At 42.0% G+C, this 24,227-nt stretch overlaps 1 protein-coding gene across 1 annotated transcript in view; it reads left to right on the forward strand.

The window, feature by feature from the left end:
• ren (renin) overlaps positions 1–24,227 on the forward strand; it is a 42,609-nt gene that overhangs the window by 16,357 nt on the left and 2,025 nt on the right. Inside the window, exons 2-8 of the mRNA XM_048611809.1 lie at positions 219–366; positions 2,590–2,713; positions 3,780–3,898; positions 4,628–4,824; positions 10,555–10,677; positions 12,999–13,143; positions 23,405–23,503. Of these exons, the coding sequence (XP_048467766.1) occupies positions 219–366; positions 2,590–2,713; positions 3,780–3,898; positions 4,628–4,824; positions 10,555–10,677; positions 12,999–13,143; positions 23,405–23,503 (955 nt within the window). The remainder of the gene's footprint in view (positions 1–218; positions 367–2,589; positions 2,714–3,779; positions 3,899–4,627; positions 4,825–10,554; positions 10,678–12,998; positions 13,144–23,404; positions 23,504–24,227) is intronic.

Here is a 24,227-nt window from a genome sequence, read left to right on the forward strand (position 1 = left end):
TTTCTGATGAAGGGTCTAGGCCCGAAACGTCAGCCTTTCTGCTCCTATGATGCTGCTTGGCCTGTTGTGTTCATCCAGCTCTGCACCTTGTTATCTTACATGGAATGTACTTGTTCTGTCGAAACATTGCAACAAGTGGCTGAATGACCTGTTCTAGCTCACCTAAGAGGTTTCAGTTGTTGCCCTACACTCATTTTGAACCATTCCTGTCTCCAAAGGATCCCTCTCCATAAAATGCCATCCATCCGCCAGTCACTGCGGCAACTTGGATTGAAAGTGTCGGATGTCTCGCCTGAAGTTAATAGGGACTTTCTAATGAAGACGAACAATGGAACAGCCCCGACCATCCTTACCAATTACCTGGATGTAAGTGTGCAGTCCTCCTTCTTAAGCTTCATTCTGAGGGGATGAGGTGGAGAGGAATAATGATAGGGATTGTGCTTTTTAACCTGCTGTTCATTAAGGACTATGTATGGCCCCTGACCTCAATCAACCAGATCCATTCTCTCCCATTTTCAGTTTGTAGACAATAATTAAATGTGATAAGAACAAAACAACCAACTTTTGGATGCTGGAGATCAGAAACAAAAACAAAACCTGCTGGAGAAACTCAGCAGTTCTGACAGCATCTGTGGAGAGAAAACAGAGTTCATGTTTTGAGCCCGGCCACTGTGTTCTGATGAAAGGTCGCCGGACTCGAAAGGCTAACTTTGTTTCCTTCCCACTATTTAAATGTGATTTGAATTTAAAAATGCAAGAATTGGGAATAAACAGACTACAAGCTGAAACAAGGGAACAAACAGGTATCGATGTTGTGTACTGTTCATCATGTTTATGCAGATTTTGGGGCAGGGGGTGCAGTTAGCTCAGTTGGTTTGACCAGCTGACTTGTTATGCAAAGTGACATGAACAATGAATATTTAATTCCTATATTGGCCAAGGTAGCCAAAAAAGCCCTGCCTCTTGTCTGAAACTTGGTGACCCTAAGATTAAAGTCCCCACCTGTCATCTTTCTTTCTCTCTAATGAGGAAATAAAGAAAGGGTTCATCCATTTAAGACAGAGATGAGGAGGAATGCCCTCCCCCCAAGAGTGCTCAACCCATGGAATCCTTCTGCTTGAATCACCAAGGTCTGTATGCAGCAGTAATCTCTGAAAATAGAAGTCACTGCTGGGAATGGTGAAACCCATCAGGTTCACTAGTGTCCTTTAGGGAAGAAAACTGCTGTCCTTACCTGGTCGTGTCTCAATGTGACTCCAAAACCACAGCAATGTGCTTGACTCCTAACTTCCACTCTGGACAATTAAGGATGGGCAATAAATGATGGTCCAACCCGTGATTCCATAAATGAATAAAACAAAGAAACTGCCATCTCTACCTCGTCTTGTTTACATGTGACTCCATACCCACAGCAATGCGGTTGCCCTCGGGGCAGATAGGGATGGGAAATAAATTGCCAGCCTGTAGTGCCCACATCCTGTGAGTGAATGAAGGAAAACTACTGACTTTGTCAATGATGCCCATATCCCATGAAAGAATAAAGAATTTGTGTCAATCATGTTACAGTGGATAAGCCTAAACATGTAAAAACAGATTCAAGAACAGCTTCTTCCCCACTGTTATCAAACTTCTGAATGGACCTCTTAAATTTTAAATTTAAATGTTGACCTCACTTCTTGTGCACCTTCTCTGCAGCTGTACAGTGTATTCATTGCTCTGTTCTATTACCCTAAAGCACTTTGTATGGTATGATCTGTCTGTACGGCACACAAAACAAAACTTTTTCACGTAGGTCCATGTGACAATAATAAATCAAAGCAAAAAAAGTGTAGGCTAGAGCAGGTAAGCTTGGGAGATCTCCTTCCTGAAAGAACGTTGATGAACAAGGTAAATTTTCACAGAAGGCCGGTTGTTCTATGGACATCATTGTTGATGCTGCCTTTTTATCTCAGATTTATTTAATTTCCCAGGGTAGGGTTTGAGCTCATGTTTTTAGTTCCAGCTGATTAGCCTAGGATTACACAGTCAGTGCTGTGCCAGCATTCCCCCTGTAATTCTGTCCCTATTAAATAGAATGTAGTAAGTTCAAATCCCACTCTAGAGATTTGAACACATATTTCAGATGCACTCACTAAGCTCTGCTGGAGATTCTTTTTGACAGCTCCAATGTTAAACCCTGCTCCAATCTGCTCCCTCAGGTGGACATTAAAGGATACTGCAGCATTATTATACATGCTGTATATCCTGGGTCAATACACTTTCCTCAACTGATATCCTGAAAAACACATTAACTGCTCAAATAACACAAATGCTGTTTGTGGATCCTTACTCAATGTAAATTGGCTGCCAACTTTCCTGCAGTGATAACATTTCAAAAGGATGATGTGGAGGCGCTGGTGTTGGACTGGGGTGGACAAAGGCAGAAATCACACAACACCAGGTTATAGTCCAATAGGTTTATTTGAAATCACGAGCTTTCGGAGCGCTGCTCCTTCGTCAGGTGAAGTGTAATTTCAAAAGCAATCATTTGGCTATGAAGCAGTTTGAATTGTCACCGGGTCTTTGTTATCATTGTGTCGTCCTTTTCAGACCCAATACTTTGGGGAGATCAGTATCGGGACCCCTCCACAGAACTTCAAAGTCATTTTCGACACAGGCTCAGCCAACCTCTGGATACCATCGGCCAACTGTTCACCCATTTACACAGCTTGCTGTAAGTGTCCTCTATATGAATGTAAGGTAATTTATAGATAGACTCACCATTGCACTCCAGTGAGAATTCCTTCACAAGTTGGATCACCATCTAATGAAATATCACTTTAACTAGGGGGCATAGTCTGAGAAAGTTCAGGAGAGAATTTAGGAAGTACTTCAAAATATAGTAGACGTTTGAAATTCTCTTCCACCAATGGCTGTGAATTGTAGGATCTGTTATTAATTTTAAATCTGAGATAAATAAAATTTTGGTATAAAGCAAAGGTATTAAAGGATATAAGCCAAAGGAAGGTTTATGGAGTTAGGCCATGGATCAGCTATGATTCCATTGAATGATGGATGAATTTGAATAGCCTACGCCTGTTCCTATGTTCCTACACTTACAGATTGGTGCAAATCTATCACCACCATGTTGAACAATCTCTGAGCTAAACTCCTGAGAAGCCTGCAAAATTGACACAACCACCAATTTCCTCCTGCAAGAACCTTGCAAAGATCAATAGATCTGGAATTTGCTGCAGATTCAATCAGAGGCTGGGCAGGAGTGAAATTCTCAGGGAAAAATGTATCATTGAGAAAATGAGAAAAATGTTAATGATTTAGATAATAAAGACATTTTTAAGACTAGAGAAAACAAGAGAAAAAAGTTAAAGATTTAAAAAATAAAGACATTTTTAAGACTAGAAAAGATAGGAGAAAAAGTTAAAGATTTTAAGAAAGAACATTTTTAAGATGAGAAGAAACAAGAGAAAAAAGTTAAAGATTTAGAAAGTAAAGACATTTTTAAGACTAGAAGAAACAAGAGAAAAATATGCAACAGTGAAAAGCAAAATAGGAGATGAAAGAAGGTGAAAAATTAAGGATACGGCAAGGAATAGAACTGAACAGAATTTAAAAAAATACAACATTATGTTTCAATTTAACACAGAATTTGATTTGCCACTGGATGGTGCTATAAACCAAGTTTACAATTACATGTATCAGAATCTTAAAACTATGACAAGAGGAAAGTAGTGAAATTGTCTAAAATTAAAATGTCTGTGCCTTGTTTTGGCTCTTTGCAGTTTCCCACAACAGATATGACTCCTCCACCTCAAGAACATATGAGGCCAATGGGCAAGGGTTTGCTATTCAATATGGATCTGGCAATGTGAAGGGAATCCTTAGTCAAGATATTGTAATGGTGAGAAATAGAAGATTAATTCCTGTTCATGTATCAACAGTAACATTATTTACCGTGCATTGTTTAAAGATCCTGTTCACTCAGTCATTTGTGTTATTCTCCCTGTGGTGTTCCTGTAATAAATTAGCAGCACTCTGTGCCTTCGAAAAGATGGACTGCTCCTTTAAAATGCAAACACAATAAATAGGAGCAAGCAGTAGGCCATTCAGCCCCTTGAGCCTGCTCCATCACTCAGTTCAATCACGGCTGACCTGATCGTGGCCTTTACACTTCCCCTTCCTGTCCTTATATCCCTCAAGTCCCTTGTCAATCCAAAATCTGTCTATCTCTGCCTTGAATATATTCAATGACCCAGCCTCCAGTGCTCACTGAAGTTAGGGAATTACAAATTCTCAAAAAGAAGAAATTCTCACTGTCTTAAATGCAAAGTGCTTTATTCAGAAAGTCTGTCCCCTAGTTCAGAATCCCCAATGAGAGGAAATATCCTCCCAGCATTTAACGCGTCGAACCTCTTCAAAATCTTATATGCTACATATGTTTCAGAAAATCAGATGATCTGAATGTATTGATGCACAGTAGTTAACTCACTAACCTCTGCCAATGTCCCCTCATCCAGTCTTTCCGTCCTGTGCTCCCTGCGCTGTCTCTAGCTCCCCATCATCGGACATCAGTGTGAAACATGACTAACAATATCCTGTGATTTCTAAAACATGATTTTTATTCCGGTAGGTGGCCAATATCCCAGTTATCCAAGTATTTGCTGAAGCTACTGCCTTGCCAGCTTATCCTTTTATCTTTGCCAAGTTTGATGGGATCCTGGGCATGGGGTTCCGGACTATTGCTATTGACAACATAAAGCCGGTGTTTGAGAGAATCTTGGATCAACATGTTCTCAATGAAGATGTCTTTTCTGTATATTACAACAGGTGGGTGCGAATAATATATATATCCCGCAGAGCAGGAGAGAGGGTGATAAGTGATAGACACAATTTTGAGGTGACAGGGCAAGAGCCCTTCCATCATTCTAACTTGCAACATCAATGTCCAGATTTGGGCTGACAAGTGTAAAGTAACATTTGTGCCACACAAGTGCCAGGGAATAACCATCTCCAACAAGACAGAATCTATCCATCCGTCCTTGACATTCAATGGAATTACCATCAACAAATTCCCTACTACCAACATTCTGGGGGTTACCATTCATCAGAAACTGATCTGGACTAGCCATATAACTATTATAGCTACAACAGCAGGTCAGTGGCTGGAATTCTGCAACGTGCAGTGAGAGGGGAGAGATTTAAGAGGGACCTAAGGGACTGCTTTTTCACACAGAGAATGATGCGTGTATGGAATGAACTGATAGAGGAAGTGGTGGAGGCTGGTACAATTATAACATTTCAAAGACATCTGGATGGGTACATGAATAGGAAGGGTTTACAAGATATGGGCCAAATGCTGGCAAATGGGACTAGATTAATTTAGGATATCTGGTGGACGAGTTGGACCAAAGGGTCTATTTCAGTGCTGTACATTTCTATGACCCTAAGTAACTCACCTCCTGACTCCCCAGTCTTGTCAAGTCAGGAATGTGATGGAGCACTCCCTGCTTACCTGGATGGGTGCAGCTCCAACAACCTCAATAAGCCCGCTTGATTGGCACCACACCTACAAGCATCCACTACTTCTACCACCAACGCTCAGTAGCAGCAGTGTGTACCACCTACAAAATACACTGCAGAAATTCACCAAGGCTCCTTAGATAGTCCTTTCAAACCCACAACCATCTAGATGGATCAATGGAGTGGGATACCATCGCCTGCAACCTCCCCTCCAAACCACTCACCACCCTGACTTAGAAATATATTGTCGTTCCTTCACTGTCACTAGGTCACAATTTTGGAACTCCCTCCCTAATGACATTGTGGGTCTGTGTACAGAACACAGGCTGCAGTGGTTCAGTAAGAAAGATCATTACCGCATGAATGAAGGCAATTAGGGGCTTCTTCGTTGATGTCTATTCTCTCAACCACTGTGCGTTCATGTGGCCCTCACATCCCTTGAGTGAATGGAAAAAGAGCTGGACTTGGTTTTATTGTTATGACTGTGATAGGAGTTATGCACTCATAATTAAGGCCCACTATTCCACCATCCACTCCATTAGAGAGAAAAAAAAGTGCTGCATATGAGTACAAGGTATCCTCTGACACTGAGATACAGAGAATGTGGCAAGTTCTTTTAGAAAGAAGAATTATCCAAAAGGTGACTGAGTTTGCAGGTTTCTTTCAGAGATAAAAGTAGGTTATTTAGAGTGACTCAAGAGTCCAGACCACAAAGGTGTAATGAGTTGACTTTTTCTCAGTCCTTTTTGCTTTTTGCAATGTTACCAGATTTTTGTTGACCGCAGACCAATAGCTGAGCCTCAGTCAGGTAGCTGGTCAGTTAGGCTTAGGCGTTTGAGTTAGAAGTTCTTCTTTACAGAATCTTTCAATGCTGTTTTCTCTTTTTCCCTGACAGATGGTGGGAAACAGCCTGCTTTTGTTTGCTGGCTTTCTGAAGGTCAGAGTGTAACTGCTGTATCCAGGTCACTGACAAACTGCAACTTAAAAATCCAAAAGCTGTTGCTAGGCAGCTTTTCCACCCGAAGGCACATGGTGGCACCTTGTCTCACAAAAGCAGTAAATACAACTTCTCCAAAAGTTACATGACCTTATATAACCTTATATAGCCAAGGTGCCTTTTTTCCCAGGGCAGGGGATGCAAGACCAGAGACCGTAGGTTTAAGGTGAGAGGGGAAAGATTTAAAAGGGACCTACGGGGCAACATTTTCACACAGAGGGTGCTCATGGAATGAGCTGCCAAGGGAAGTGGTGGAGGCGGGTACAATTACAAAATTTAAAAGGCATCTCGATGGGTACATGAATGGGAAGGATTTAGAGGGATATGGGCCAAATGCTGGCAAATGGGACTAGATTAACTTAGGATATCTGGTCTGCGAGGATGAGTTGGACAGAAGGGTCTGTTTCTGTACTGTATAACACTATGACTCTATAATAAGAAGTGAACAACATACATTTCCACTTCTGGCTATCAAGTGGCAAATTAAACATACCTGGTACATTCTCTGCAAAACAGCAGAATCTAAGCTTCATTTCCTTCTCCCATTTATATTCCAAAAAATATATGTAGTCTTTACAGCAATTTTACTCTCTTTGAACCATTATAGAAATGTTGGAGATTGGATCAACACTGTTTGACAGTCAAGGATCATTCAAGCTGCTAATGATGGGTCTGTTCCCCTTTTAGTCTGTGTTGGGCAGTGGTGCAATGTAAGATTAGAGTTGTTGGGATATCAGCGGTGGCTGCATGTCGTCCAGGCGGTAAGTAGTGGGAGTCATGTTATGATATTATTTGTTCATGGAATGTGAATGTCATTAACAACGCCAGCCTTTATCACCCATCCATAACTGCTTTGGAACACATGGTGATGAGGCACCTTCTCGAACTGCTGCAGTCCATGTAGGGTAAGACCACAATACTGTGAGGAAGGGAGTTCTAGAATTTAACCCTGTGACTGTGAAGGAAGAGTGATATATTTCAAAGTTAGGATGTGGTGTGACTTGGAGGGGAAATTACAGGTAATTACAGGTAAATATCTGTTGCCCTTAGAGTCATACAGTCATACAGTACGGAAATAGACCCTTCGATCCAACCAGTCCATGCCGAACATAATCCCAAACTAAACTAGTCCCACCTGCCTGGTCCTGGCCCATATCCCTCCAAACCTTTCCTATTCATACATCCATCCAAATGTCTTTTAAACGTAATTGTACCCACATCCACTACTTCATCAGGAAGTTCATTGCACACACAAACCACCCTTCATGTAAAAAGTTTGCCTTTTATGTCTTTTTTAAATCCCTCTCCTCTCACCTTAAAAATGTACCCCCTAGTCTTGAAATTACCCATTCTAGGGAAAAGACAACTACTGTCAACTCTATGTGTACCTCTCATTATTTTATGAACTTCTATCAGGTCACCTCACAACATCCTAAGCCCCAGTGAAAAAGTCCCAGCCTATACAGCCTTTCCTTATAACTCAAACCTTCCATACCCAACAACATTCTGGTAAATCTCTACTGAACCCTCTCCAGCTTGATAATATCCTTCCTATAACTGGGCGACCAGAACTGGTCACAGTATTCCAGAAGAGGTCTCACCAATGTCCTGCACAATCTTGACATAACGTCCCAACTCCTATACTCAAAGGACTGAGCAATGAAGGCAAGCATGCCTAATGCCGTTTTAACCATCCTGTCTATAGGTGATGCAAACTTTAAAGAATTATTTACCTTTACCCCTGGGTCTCTCTGTTCTACAACGTTACTCAAGGCCCTACCATTAATTGTATAAGCCCTACCCTTGTTTGTTGTAACAAAATGCAATACCTTGCATTTATCCAGATTGAACTTCATCTGCCATTTTTCAGGCCATTGACCCATTTGATCAATATAGCTTTGTAATCTTAGAAAACCTTCTTCATTGTCAACAATGCTGCCAATTTTGGTGTCCTCTGCAAACTTACTAAGCATACCTCCTATGTTCACATCTAAATCATTTATATAAATGACTAAAAACAGTGAACCCTGCATGGATTCTTGCGGCACACCACTGATTGCAGGCCTCCAGTCCGAAAAGCAACTCTCCACCGTTACTCTCTGTCTCCGGCCATTAAGCCAATTATGTATCCAATTGGCAAGCTCACCCTGAATCCCATGTGACGTAACTTTACTAATTAGTCCATCATGCGGAACCTTGTCAAAGGCTTTACTAAGATCCAAATAAACCACATCTGCTGCTCTGCCATTATCAACCTTTTTGGTAACTTCCTCAAAAAACTCAATCAAGTTTGTGAGACACAATTTTCCTCACACAAAGCCATGCTGACTATCCACAATCAATTTAAGCCTCTCTAAATGTCCATAAATCCTATCTTTTATAATCACCTCCAACAATTTACCCACAGCCAAAGTCAGACTCACAGGTCTACAGTTCCCCAGTTTCTCCTTACACCCTTCTTAAACAAAAGTACAACATTAGCCACCCTCCAGTCATCAGGCACCTCACCCGTAGTTAAAGACGATGCAAATATTTCTTCAAGGAGTCTTGTAATTTCCTCCCTTACTTCCCACAACATTCTGGGATACATCAGATCAGGTCCTGGAGATTTATCCACCTTTATATTGTCTAAGATCTCCTGAACTTCCTCTTCTATAATGTGAACTGTTTTTAAAACATCAAAGTTTATTTCTCTGCATTCTCTAGACTCTATTTCTTTCTCCACGTAAACATTGATGCAAAATATTCATTTAGTATCTCTCTCACCTCCTGGGGTTCAACACAAAGATGACCTCTTTGACCTTTAAGAGGCCCTTCCCTCTCTCTAGTTACTCTCTTGCTCTTAAGGTATTTGTAGAATCTCTTTGGATTATCCTTAACCTTAACTGCCAAAGCTAACTCATATCGTCTCTTTGCCTTCCTGATTTCTCTCTTAAGAATGCCCTTACACTCTTTAGATTGATTAAATTCAATTGAACTAAGTTGTCTATATCTAAAATAAGATTCTCTTTTATTCTTGACTAGAACCCCATTGTCTTTATTCATCCATTGTTCCTTAATCTTACCAGCCATATCCTTCACTATAACAGGAACATAATGCCTCTGAATTCTTGTCACCACACTCTTCAATGCCTCCCACTTGTCAGATGTCCTTTTACCTGTGATCAGTCTACTCCAATCAACTTTTGAAAGTTCTTGTCTCATTCCATCAAAATTTGCCTTGCTCGAATTAAAAGCTTTAACTTTTATGGAAGGCAAATCCTTTCCAATAGCAATTTTGAAATGAATAGAATTATGATCGCTGGATCCAGAATGTTCCTCCACTTTTACTTCAGTCACCTGCTCTGCCTTATTGCCCAACAGAAGGTCTACTTTTGCTCCTTTTCTAGTAGGAGCATCCACATATTGATAAAGAAACATTTCTTGAACACATTTGACAAATTTTTCACCATCCAAACCTTTTACACCATGGTACTCTCAGTCAATGTTTGGAAAATTAAAATCCCCCCATTATTACAACCTTATTTTGCTTACATCTATCTGAGATTTCCCTACATATTTCCTTCTCAATTTCTCTCTTACCATTGGGGGGCCTATAGTACAATCCCACCAAAGTGATTGTTCCTTTCTTATTTGTAATTTTCACTGGATGATTTTATTTTGGCTGAGGTGCTGATCAAGCAGGCTGCATTGTCCAGGATGGTTTTGAGCTTCTTCAGTGTTATTGCAGCTGCACCCATCCAGGCAAATGGATCGCACTCCTGACCTGTGCCTTGTGGTCAGGCTTTCTGAGATGTTACTTGTGAAAGAATTTCTGACCTGTTTCAGGTTTACATCCAGAGTTGGCAATCCCACTTTGAGTGTTGTGTGGCCACTCTAAGAGAAATTCTATGTCAATTTGTGGGGAGACCTCATTCCAAAGATTGAGATAATTTCACATGGCAGTCGAAGGGAATAACGGTCTGCTCTGCTCCCTCCCAGCTGTCTCGCCTTTCTCTTGCTTTGATTTGTTTTTAGCTGTGTGTTCTTGATTTACACAGAAATTCCAGAGGGACTCCAGGTGGAGAGGTGATACTTGGGGGTTCAGACCCCTCCTACTACAGTGGTGAGTTTCACTATCTGAACCTGCTCAAGAAAGGCTACTGGCAAATCGAACTGAAAGGGTAAGCCTCCTTACTGCAAGCTCTCAGAGCGATCCCTCTTACACAGCTTCAATCAGCATCGGCACTGATTTCAATTGTGGCATGTGGTAAACTGCTTAAAGATTAGTGTGTACAAAGAGAGCACTGTTAACATTTAACGGTTCTGCCTTTTATAACAATCCTTCACTTGTGTAACTTAATCAGGATGGATGGTGTGATTTGGAGACAGTTTGTTTTAGAGAAAAGAGGAATATGGGTAGCCAGAAAAGAGATTTTAGTTAAAAATGAAGTAGAAGTTAACGTTAAACATTATAGAGTTATGGAAGAACAAAACAGAGGGGAATAAAAGGTAAAAAATTATTGGCTTGGTTTCTAATTTATAAATGTATTTTTTACATAAATATACCACAGTTATATGTACATGACAATCATTGACACTGTTAGATCTTCAAGATATCAATGGTCACCTGTCCATTCACTAATCACTGTCCTCACTTAGTCCCAGCCAATATACATAGTTGTAGATATCCAAGTTGACATTTCGGTGGTGTGCTGTGCTGTTCGGGATGCAGACTTTTGTTTAAGTAACATTGATCCTACTCCCTGTCTGCCCTAGATACAGAATATTCCATTTCCCTAATCCAAAGGAAGATACCATCCTGGTCAATGTTTATTCCTCAATAAATACTGTAAAAATCTTTCTATGTATGAACTGGTGTGCTTCCTGTTTCACAGCAGGGGGCAATACTTCAAAGATATTTCATCAACTGCAGTGTTGGGTCATCATGAAAGATACAGTAGAAAGTCAGCTGCGTTGGGACTATCAACCAAGGTTTTTGTTAGACTTGAATCCACAGCCTTCAAACTCAAAGCTGTGAGTGCTACCAGCTGAGAGCTACCTTCACTGTGGAGATATAAAGTGGCTACCCTTGCAAATCCCATCCCTAATTGTCATAGTCTGGATAAGGTCTCATATGGGAGATGGACAGCAAAGGTAAAAGCCTGTGTCATCCAAGGAAATTTGGGAAATTGGATCCACAATTTGCTGAGTGGCAGGAAGCAGAGGGTGATGGTTATGGGATTTTTTTCTTAGAGACAAAAAAACTGCAGATGCTGGAATCCAAGGTAGACAAACAGGAGGCTAGAAGAACACAGGCAGGCCAGGCAGCATCTGGAGGAAAGGAGCAGTCAATGTTTTGGGTATTACCCTTCTTCAGGATCTGGCTGGAAGTCTGACGTCCCTCAGGGGCCAGTGTGGGGCCATACTGTATGTGGTTTATATAAATAATTTAGACATGAATGTTGGAGGATTGATCAACACTTTTTTCAGACATTACAAACATTAGTAAGGTGGTAATAGTGAGGAAGATTGCCTTAAGATTATAAGAGAGCATAGATAGGCTGGTCAGATAGGCTGATCAGTGGCAAATTAGATTAAATCCGGATAAATATGAGGTGATGCACTTGGACAGGACAAACAAGGCAAGGGAATACATGATGGACAGTAGGAGCCTGGGAAACAACAAGGATCAGAGGGACCTTGGTGTGCATGTACACTGGTCCCTTAACTTGTCAGGGCAGGTGGGTAAAGTGGTTAAGAGGGCATATGATATACTTGTCTTTATTTGCTGAGGCATAGAGTTTAAGACCAGGGAGGTTATGCTGGAACTGTATAAAACATTGGTTAGACAACAGCTAGAGTATTGTGTGCAGTTCTGGAATCTACATAATAGGAAGGATGTGATAGCACTGGAGACAGTGCAAAGGAGATTTACCAGGATGTTGCCTGGGCTGGAGAGTTTCAGAAGATGAGGAGAGACTGGACAGACTGGGATTATCTTCATTAGAGCAGAGGAGATTGAGATGGGACATGATTGAGGTGTATAAAGTTATGAGGGGCATAGATAGGGCAGACAGGAAGAGACTTTTCCTCTTAATGGAGGGTTCTTTGACTGGGAGCAGGGATTCAGGGTAAGGGGCAGGAGGAGGTTTAGAGAAGATTTGAGGAAAATCGTTTTTGCCCAGAGGCTGGTGGGAATCTGGAGTGCACCACCCATAAGACAGAAACACTCATCACATTTAGAAGTATTGCCATGTACACTTACAATGCCAAAGCATACAAGGGTCAAGTGGTGGTTTTGATAGGCTCAGATGCAATGGGCCGATGGATCTTTTTCTGTGCTGTCAGCTTCTCTCAGTCCATGACTTCTTCTTCCTCCTAACTTGCAGCTTGCAATGTCTAGCAGACAGTAAGAATATCAATGGGTTCAGATCTGTTTCATCACTGTTGAGGTCAAGAAGAGATTTCTTTCACAAATTCTTGTTCTTTTCTCCTCCCTTAGAATTTCAGTCGGTGGAGAGATGCTGTTCTGTCGTAAAGGTTGTGCAGCCATAGTCGATACTGGATCCTCCTACATCACAGGACCAGCTGCAGCAGTTTCCTTGCTCGTGAACACTATTGGAGCCACGGTCCTAGCAGAGGGAGAGGTGAGGGGAGGAGTCATTATTTTGTCAGCTGTCGCTCAGTTGGTAGCTCTGGTTCAGCTCTGAAAAAGAGTCATACTGGACTCGAAAACGTAACCCCGTTTCTCTCTGCCAGACCTGCTGAGCTTCTCTAGCATTCTCTGTGTTTGTTTCAGTTGGTGGCTTGCTTGCCCCAGAGGTTGAAAATTCTGAGTTGAAGGACCCATTCCTTAGACCTAATATGAAAGGGTTATTGCTCCCCAAAGGACTGAGAGAGAGCTGCATCATTAGGAGCTGCTGCATTTTGCCAGAGACATGAAACCAGAGCTCTGTCTGCCTGATCAATTGGACTCCAAAGATCTCATGGTACTACTTTGAGGAAAAGCAGGCAGGCACTACCCGGTGGCCTGGTGATTATTTATCCCTCAATAAACACCATTGAGAATCAGGATAGCAGTCAGTTAGCCATCAGGTGTCCTAGCAAAGTTGAGGTTGAGTCAGGGAGAAAATCTATCTCCAGGTTAAAATCTTATTGATTATGAAGGAAGATGGTTATGGTTGTTGCAGGTCAAACAACCTGCTCATAGGGCAGCACTACAAGAGTTCCTCATGGTAATGTCCTCAGCTCAACTATCCTACTTGCTTCATCAATGACCTTCCCTCCATCATAAGGTCCAAATTGAACCTGTTTGCCGTGCTCAGTGCTCAGCACCATTCACAACTCCTCAGACACCGAACCAGTTCGTGGCCATTGCATCAAAGCCTAGACAACATTCAGGCTTGGGTTGATAAGTGGCAAGTGATAATCATGCCACACAAGTGTAAAGTTCATCTCCAACAAGAAAGACTCCGACCATTGCCCCCTTGACATTCAATGGCAAGCTATCGCTGAATCTCCCATCATCAACAACATTCCACTGATCAGAAACAGAACTGGACCAGCCATAGAAATCATGTAGCTACAAAAGTAGATCAGAAGCTCATAATTTTGAAGCAAGTAACTGACTTCCTGGCTTCCCTCAGCCTGCCCACCAATACACGCCACAAGTCAGGAGTGTGATGGAATTCTCTCCATTGGCCCGGATCATTACAGCTCTAACAACCCCCAAGATGTTCAACACCATCCAGGATAAAGCAGCCCTCTTGTTTGGTACCACATCTAACACCTTCAACATTCACTCCCTTCATCAGCAAAGCTCAGTAGCAGCTGTGTGTACTATCTACAAGATGCACTGCAGAAATTCACCAAGGTTTCATCAAAAGCATCTTCCAAACTTCCTGTCACCTGGAAGGATGACGGCAACAATTCACTGGTACACCATCCCAGCGGCAAACTCACCTCCAATTCATCCAACACCCTGAATGGCAACTGTATTGTTCCTTCACTGTCACTGGCTCAAAACCAGAGAATTCTCTTTCTAGTGCCACGGTTTACTATGATCACGCAGTTCACCCTCACCTTCCGAAAATGAATTAGGGATGGGCAATAAATGTTGGGCTGGACAGTGTCACTCAGCACAAATGAATAAAACAAAAACACCCTTGCTGTTTGTGGGGGCTTGCTGTGCACAAACTACGCCTCCTATATTACAGCAACAATTGCATTTCACATGCACTCAATCAGTGGTGAAGTGTCTTGGAACGTCCTGAGATCATCAAAGACACCGGATGAAATTCTGTGTCCAGTCGAGGCCACAAACAAATCGATTAATCTGCATGGATTACTGAGTGATCGAATTGTTTCAAACTGTTTGTGGCTGTGGAGAGTAATGAGCTCATCCAGTTACTGTCCCTCCATAACACCCAGCCACCAGTGAAGTACTCATCCAGATACACCATTGTGCGCATGTCTCTTCTCTCTACAAAAGCCAGGCACTGTAGCTTTACCCACAACCTTCCACTTGACTCCAGAGCATATTGGCGAGGCTAAAGCACATGGTGCTGCCTTTGAGTGACAGAGCCCAGCATCGGTAGAAAACAAAGGCTCAACTATTTTAAACAGAAACCTGTTCTTTGCTTCCACATAACTTTGGGGGAATTTGGACATGTTCAGAAAATGCTCAGAGATAGTAAGAACTGCCGATGCTGGAGTCAGAGATAACACAGTGTGGAGCTGGAGGCAGCATCAGAGGAGCAGGAAAGCTGACGTTTTGGGTCGGGACCCTTCTTCAGAAACAGGGAGGGGGAAGGAAGCCCTGAAATAAATAGAGAGGAGATGTGGGGCTTGGGAAGGCAGGTGGGATGGTGACAGGTGAGTGCAGGTAGGGAGTGGTGGGGATTGGTCAGTGAGGCAGGAGGGGTGGATAGGTGGGAGAGAAGATGGACAGGTTGTGTCAGGTCAAGGGGGCGGGGCTGAGAGGGAGGGTTGGTCATGGGATGAGGCCAGAGTGGGGAGATTTTGAAACTAGTAAAGTCCATATTGTGACCGCTGGGTTGTAGGCTCGGCCTTGTCAGTGATTTCCACATCCCACGAATGAATAAAAAGAATACGGCACGGACCTAAAGAGGTTTTGTCTCTAGCGGAGAATGTTGTTGAGATCTGGAATCACTGGCCAAAGAGTATGAGGGAAAAACAAGTTCTTTTTCACGAGAAGATAGTTCTGACAAAGAGCTGGCACATCTACAATGACCTGAATGGCCTCCTCTTGTGCCATGTGATTGTATGATTAGAACCACCGATAAGCAACGAAGACGTCTCTGATGAAGAGCTGATCAGGGGAATAGTCCGTTGTGAGGAAATAAACTATTACTTCCAGATAAACTGTTTGCTAAGACAATAACAATTCACGTGGCAGGGATAAAATGGATTCCAGGCTGGTATGGTCATTGCCAGTTTAGAGATAATCCAGCAATGAGTCATTGTGTTGAGTGAGTAATCAACAGAATTACACCATTGTTAATAAATGAACACATCACCAGGCCCTGACCTCATGCTCAGGTTTCCAGTGAAAATAAAATCACTATTGTTTTTATTAAGGCTGTGTTTTTGGCCAATGCCACCACAAGATGGAGCAATGCTTGTGCATCCACAATATCAAACTGTTTCTTCCAAATTTAATCCTTGGAGGGTGTTGCAGTTTTATTATTAAGTGAGAGATCAATGCTCAGTGTTTTACTAGAGCATAATCCATGAATTGAAACCAATGGAAAACTAATATGCTTGAAACTTTGAAAGTTTAGACCCAAATAGCATTCAGCATCAAAGTGTGTAGCACAACACAACCTAAGCTTTATCGGTCAAACTATTCAGCCAAGCTTTGACTGGTCTTTTTGTTGAAAGACACACCAAATAATTCCCCAATTTTTTATTCATTCATGGGATGAGGAGATCACTAGTTAGGTCGGCATATATTGCCCATCCCAGAAGGAAGTTCGGAGGCAACCACATTGCTGTGGGTCTGGAGTCACTTGTAGATCAGACCAGGTAAGGATGGTAGTTTCCTTCCCTGAATGGCATTAGTGAACCAGATGGGATTTACCTCACTCACAATCAACAAGGATTCATGGTCCTCATTAGACTATTAATTCCAGGTTTTTATTGAATTCAAATTCCAATGGTAGGATTCAAACTCAGGTCCCCAAATGTTATCTGGGTCTCTGGACTAACAGTCTAGCGATAATACCACATAGGCTATCACCACCCCGACTACAATCCTCCCCTTCCCCACACTATTTAATGACTTAAACAAACAATATTTTTTATTCATTCATGGGATGTGGGCATCACTGGCTAGAGCAGCATTTATTGCCCATCCCTCATGGCCCAGGGGCCAGTTAAGAGTCAACCACATTGCTTTGGGTCCGGAGTCACATGTAGGCCAGACCAGGTAAGGATAGCAGTTTCCTTCCCCAAAGGACATTAGTGAACCAGATGGGTCTTTCTGACAGTCGACGCTGGTTTCAGGGTCATCATTACACTCTTAATTCCAGATTTTTAATTGACTCCAAATTCTACCACAGTTGGATTATGAACCCAGGTACCTAGATCATTACTGCCATCTCAGGATTAATAGTCAAGCATTAATACCACTTGTCTCTACAAGCTCTGCCCATCAGGAGAAGTACAATGACAGCAGTAATAAAGGAAGGATAGGTGGAGAGGGAGGGGACTAATCTAAAATGGATTTGGAGAGGGAGACAATGCACTCCAGCCCCCATGGTGCCCACCTCTCTTTAAATGCCTCGAGATTGTTGGTGGAAATGAACTGAAACTCTCAGTTCTGAAGAAGGGTCACTGGACTCAAAACCTTAGCTCTGTTTTCTCTCTGCAGATGCTGCCAGACCCTGCTGAGTCTCTCCAGCAATTTCTATTCTTGTTTTTGATTTCCAGCATCTGTGGTTCTTTATTTTATTTATTGATTTCTTGCAACGCATCAGTTTAAAAACGTTGGGAATGGTAAAGTAAAGGCCACCTGACTGGTACAATTAGTTATGGGAAGGTCTAATGAACATGTGTGACCAATGGATTAGGGCTGTGGTGATGGGTTGTTTGAAGAGAGGAGGTTTGATGAAAAAAACCTTCAGGAAGCAATCATAACAGACTTTTCTCCTCTATTTCTGACTATTGCAGATAACTGAATAAGTTGGGCAGGCGTGGAAGACACATTTTAAAATAATTGAAAGAAACAAACTTAAGATTCGAGTAAATCTATTCCTAATCCTAAGAGTCTAACTGGGGAGAGTTTCATTAATTCTTACTGTGCTTCTGGCTGAAAATAGCCTGTTTGCAATCAGTCAAATTGGCATCAAACTAGGGACCTAGAGGTATCAAGAGTCTAGGTAAACCTTTGGGATACCCACAGTGTGAGCTTTCTTACTTTCTTTCATTAATACCTTGAAATATAAGGGCTGTATGGTGGCATAGTGGCTAGCACTGTTGCCTCACAGCACCAGGAGTTTTGGTTCGATTCCACCCTTGGGTTTCCTCCCGCAGTCCAACCATGTGCAGGCTAGGTGGATTGGCCATGGAAATGTAGGTTTATAGGGATAAGATAGTGGAGAGGGTGTGGGTGGAATGCTCTTTGGACCCGATGGGCCAAATGGCCTGCTTCTAGGATTCTATGATATTTAGGTGCACTAACTTGATAAATAAGTGAACTGGGAAAGAATAAATGGATACATTGAAATGTTATAATCCCAGCTGATGGTCTTACTGGACAAGGCAGATCTCAGAGTGAAACTTGGCTTGATGGATTATATATGTCCTTTTCTTCTGATAGTTAATGTGGTGGTTACACAAAGCTGCAGATTTTCTTCAGCAACACAACAGAAGTTTATTACATAAAAGGACAATAGAAAATGCAAGCTATTTAATCATAAACAACAGTTATAATGATCTTAAAATGCACTGTTAAACAAAGGTTCAACCCATTATCTGTTACATAGACTTCAACTCAGAGAAATTATACCTCACCTCAACTCTTTAAGTTTCTACTTAACAGTCTCTTTATAGGTTCTGTGCCATGGACTAGTGAGTTATTTCGAAGTCAGCAATACGAATTTCTCACAAACTTGAGAACATAAACTTTCTCAGTTCTAATATCTGCAGATTTGTAACCAAAGTCACCTGGTTTGGATGTTTCACAAACTAAACACTTCTGCTGAGGTATCTGGTTCTTTAATTGTCCTGAACCCCTTCTGGGAGGGAAAAATAAACTTTCTTCTGAACTCAACCCTGCTGTTTTCCAAACTGCATTAAAAACTTACTCAATCCTAGATTTTTCTTAAGGGGAAACAAAGTTTATGGCCCTAAATGTTTACCCTACCTGATTTTAACTCAACAGCATAGCCATATTTCCATTAACACTACAGGGGGCGGCAAGTTGGCTCAGTGGTTATCACTGCTGCCTCACAGTGCCAGGGACCCAGGTTCGATTCCACCCTCGGGCGACTGTCTGTGTGGAGTTTGCACATTCTCCCTGTGTCTGTGTGGATTTCCTCCGGGTGCTCCGGTTTCCTCCCACAGTCCAAAGATGTGCAGGGTAGGTGGATTGGCCAAGCTAATTTGCCCGTAGTGTTCAGGGATGTGCAGATTAGCTGGGTTACAGGGCGATGGGTCTGGGTGGGATGCTGTGAGGGTCAGTGTGGACTTGTTGGGCTGAAGGGCCTGTTACTGCACTGTTAGGGATTCTGTGATCTTCTCTATGATTGGCCTGCTTTCTGACAAATGCTGGATTTATTCCCTGTTCTGGAAGGACTCTCTGACCTCAATAATACAAAACAATGAAATTGCTGGCGAATCTCAGCAGGCCTGCCAGCATCTGTGGGAAGAAACCAGAGTTAACATTTCGAGTCCAGTGCCCCTTCTTCAGAACTGATAGCAGCCTAGAAAACTTGTTAATTCTGCTGAAGGCAAGGTTGGGAAGGGGGGGTGGGGGCGGGAGGGGAGAGAGACGTGAGTGGAAAGGTAGAAACAGAGCCCTGAGAGACAGAGATATGTGAAATAGACAGGTAAATGAGAGGATTATGGATGGCAGGCCAGGACAGGACAGAAGCTGAACAAGTGGTAATGAGAGTTGAGGGTAGAGGAAGTGAGTAATCTGTGCTAAAGTAAATCATGGAGTGTGATAATGGGCTTCAGAATACGTAGGAATGAGAGACTGTGCTAAAATCATGTCATAACAGGATCAGGTGTGAGAATGGGTAAAAAAAAATAGAAAGATAGGATTAGGCTGTGAAGTTATTGAACTCGATATTGAGTACTAAAGGCTGCAGGATCTCCAAGCAGAAAATGAGATTCTGTTCTTCGAGCTTGAACTGAAACCAGTCTCTCTGGGCTCGATCTCCACCTATCTGCTCACCTCTCTCTTCGTGACCCCTTCCACTACCTCATCATCACCATAAATACCAATTTTTCCAAGGTGCTATCAGTTCGGATGAAGACTCATTTGACTCTAAAATGTTAACTTTGCTTTCTTCCCAAAGATGTTGCCAGACCTGCTCGCTCCCTGACCTTGTCTTTTAAAAAAAAACCATCTCCATAGAAACCAGCACACAGCTGACTATATTTTAAAATCCAAATTCCAAATCTATGTATAAATGGCAGCCAAGAGGTGGAGGTGCCGGTGTTGAACTGGAGTCGACAAAGTCAGAAATCACACGACATCAGGTTACAGTCCAACAGGTTCATATAAAATCACTAGCTTTTGAAGCTCTGCTCCTTCACCTGATGAAGGTGCAAGTGGAGAGTCTAGTTCACCTGGCGAAGGAGCAGTGCTCCGAAAGCTTGCGATTTTAAATGAACCTGTTGGACTATAACCTGGACTATGTATGAGTGATATACCTTTCATCACAATAGGCGAAGATGAGGTAGAGATGGGAGGAGGCTTGTGTAGAGCATAAGTACCAGCATGAACCAGTTGGGCTGAATGGCCTGTTTTTCTAATTATTTTCTTTGTAACGTATATAAGACTAATCTTAGAAGATGCCTTCATTTAAAATGTCTATCGATTTTTTAAAATTTCCCTAGAGAAGCACTTCCATCCCCTCATGTTCATATAAAGTCCATCACCTTTGTTACTGCTGTGTTGTCCAAGTAGCTGCAAATGGAGAGACCAGTTTACTGAGCTGTAATTGAAGCCTCTCCTTAAATAATATATGATGTTATTTGTTTATTTCCCAGGGCACAGACACATTTATTGGCCCTTAAGCAGTTTAAAGAAGAGAATGTGTACTTTTGAACGTTTTGTCCTTTTGGTGGGTGACATCACACAATTTGTTCTTGCAGAGCTTATCAAGAACCAATGGGTACATTCCCCCAGTGGTTCAATCAATCACTGAGCCAGTGACAGAGGCAGGTCTAGAGTCTGTGCTTCTCTTAATACCTACTACTGAGCGTTATCATATGGAGTAGTTAAGGCAAAGAGCAATGATTTTTAGGCAAAAGTAGGAAGAAATAATAGGTATGCTAATAAGGCTAGATGGAAAGGGAAGGGTGAGATCATGACTATACAATAATGTAAATAAGGTATTGACTAATGTCAAAGAATTGAGGAGAGATATTTACAAAGGGTTATTCTTAATATGACTGTTAGCTTTAAATGAGTGTCCCCTTATTTCATAACAGTGCTCCCTGTTCTAGATTCTCCCACTAGTGTAAATATCTTCTGAACATCTGCCCTGTCAAGTCCCCTCAGAAATTTGTATATTTCAATAAGATCACCTTCCATTCTTCTAAATTCCAATGAATAAATGCCTAATCTGTTTAACTATTCTCAATAAGCCAACCCCTTCATCCTGGGAATCAGCCTAACGAATCTCCCTCAAACTGTCTCCAATGCCATTCTTTCTTAAATATTGGGACCAGAACTGTACATCGTACTCCACATGTGGCCTCAGCAACACCCTTTACAATTGTAACAAGCCTTCCCTATTTTTAAACTCCAACCTCCTAACAATAAAAAACAAAATTCCATTTCCTTTCATAATTACTTGCTGCATTTGCCTGCTAACAGTTTGTGTTTTATGCACAAGAACTAGATCCCGCTGAGCTACACTTTACTTGGAGTTTCTCTCCATTAATATAATGACCTCACATTTACCTATATTACTCCATTTACCAAGTTTTTGCCCATTCACTCAACCCCTATAACTCCTATGTCTTCATTGTAGCATACCCTCTTCCTTCTTTTTCTTTCACCAGAGAGGATTTGAAAATTCCTGCCAGAGCTTGTGATATCTCCTGCCTTGCTTCCATCAATGGCACCCAGAAGGCGATATACCATCTTAGTATCACATCTACAGGCACAGAATCAGCTGCCTACTCCCCTCACTAATGAACTCCCTGCCACTATTGCCCTTTCACACTTCTTTCTACCACCTCGAGCAGATGGGCCATCCATAGTGCCATGGTCTTGACTCTAGCTGACCTCACATGGGAACCATCACTCTTGGCATTTTCCAATGCCACAAAATGTTTTGCACCAGGAAATTCCCTCACTAGCTGCCTGGAGCCCTCCCCTCATCCAGCTGTAACCCACTTCCAGAAGCCTATACTTCCTTAAGGTGTATGCTGACCAAACCCTGAAACGGGCTATCTATGACCCTCTCAGCCTCGTGACTGCACACTGCAGCAGCCCCCGAAGCCTGGAGCTCAAGTTTCACTGGTCGCAGGAACCGCCTGCTTGTGTGGTCATCCAGGCCACCAGTGCCACCTAAGATTTCCCGCAAAGTGCAGGGTGTTCACATAAAAGGCAGCAGCTCCCTAGCTGCATCGTCAGTAGTTTTCATGTGGGCCTGTGGCTTTTGTAGTGGCCAATCCAATTTGACATGTTAACTCTGAATAACTGCTGACCTTGCAGGGCATATGTTTTGGAGCCTCTTGTGGCCTGTACTCCAAACAGCAGCAGCTTGAGCGGTATGAGTCTTACAGTAATAAGCTACAAAGACAGGGAGCAACAACAGGGAGCTTTGTAATGTGAGAAGAGAATAGATGAGAGACAACTTGTAAAACTATCTTTGTATTGAACCTGAGAAGAATTAGAGGACCTTAATCACAAACTAAGGACACCAGAACAACTTGAATAATGATATTTAAGACTCAACCATTGTTAGCTTGCAGATGAGGCACTGTTATGGTGCAGTGTCTGTCATTTCCACATCTGAGCCAGACATTCTGTAGTACCACTCCTGGTCTTGATGACAACAGAAAGTGGATATGTCAATTTAGGAATGGGGAACAGAAATTGTTGGAGGAAACTTGGCAGCGTCTGTGAAGAAAGAAACAGAGTTAACATTCCAAGTTTGGTGACCAGGCTCAAAACACCAACTCTATCTTCTCTCCACAGTTGTTTCCAGACCTGCTGAGTTTCTCCAATCATTTCTGTTCTTGTTTCATGTCTTCAGCAACCACAATTCCTTTTTGTAATTTATATTATTACAGGAGTAGCGGCATTTGTTTGTCATGTCAGCTGAACCAAACCTCCTGAATTTAAAAGATCTATACGTAGATTGTCGTCATAAGCATCATCCTTGACACTGTGATAATTTGTACAATAGATTTTCACCCACTGTTGCTGCACTTAAATTGGTGATGTACTGATTTCTTAATTAATGGAGGATAAAGAGAACCAGGTTGAGATCAATCCAAAAGTCGGATGATTGAAATTATTTGGAGAAGTGGATATTAAATTTTGCTAAAGGGAGATTAGACATTTAAGCATTTTGATTTGCTATAATCAGAACTGGGATACAAGTAACAAACTTTGAAAAAGGGGCACCAATTTTTGATATTATGATTGGCCTATTTTTGTTGTTCTGATCACTGCCTTTTTCATTTCACATGTAGTACATCGTGAACTGTGACAAAATCCATCTATTGCCTCACATTTCTTTCAACATGGGAGGCAGGAACTATTTATTAAAGGGTGAAGACTACATTATGAAGGTGAGTTTTAATTATCATGTATGAATATTTCAGTGCGTAAGTATATCAATATCTAAGTATTATCATGTATCGATATGTGAATTTCTATGTGGATATGTGTATCTCTGTGTGTGTATATGTACCTGCGTGTGTATGTTTATATCTGTGAGGGGTATGTGTATCTCTGGGTGTGTATATGCATCTTTGTGTGCGTATGAGGGTATGCATGTTCAAGAGTGTGTGTAGTTATGCATATATATGTGGGCGTGTGCACATCTTTGTGTCTCTATGTGTGTCTCTTTGAGTTTTTCTGTATGTGCGCGCATTTGAGCATGCGTGCTTGTTTGTATATGAGCACATGTTTGTGTGTGAGGAGGAGCAGTCAGGGAGAGGTTCCTGAGCCCAGTGGAACTGAAGGCTTGGACTGTATTTGCTTCAATGCAAGAAGTATAACAGGTAAGACAACCTGATTAGCGAGTTTGCGGATGACACCATAATTAATGGAATTGCAGACTGTGAGAAGGATTGTCAAGGGTACAGCAGGATATAGATAGATTGCAGATTTGGCCAGAGAAATGGCAGATGGAGTTTTATCCTAACAAACTTGAGGTGATGCATTTTGGAAAATCAAATTCAGGTGCAAATTATACAATAAATGGCAGAACCCTTCAGACCATTGACATACAGAGTGGTCTGAGCAGGTCCATAGATTCCCGAAAGAGGCAACATAGGTGGATAAGACGGT

This window comes from Rhincodon typus, chromosome 25, assembly GCF_021869965.1.
Source record: "Rhincodon typus isolate 14 chromosome 25, sRhiTyp1.1, whole genome shotgun sequence".
NCBI classification, from domain to species: Eukaryota; Metazoa; Chordata; class Chondrichthyes; order Orectolobiformes; family Rhincodontidae; genus Rhincodon; species Rhincodon typus.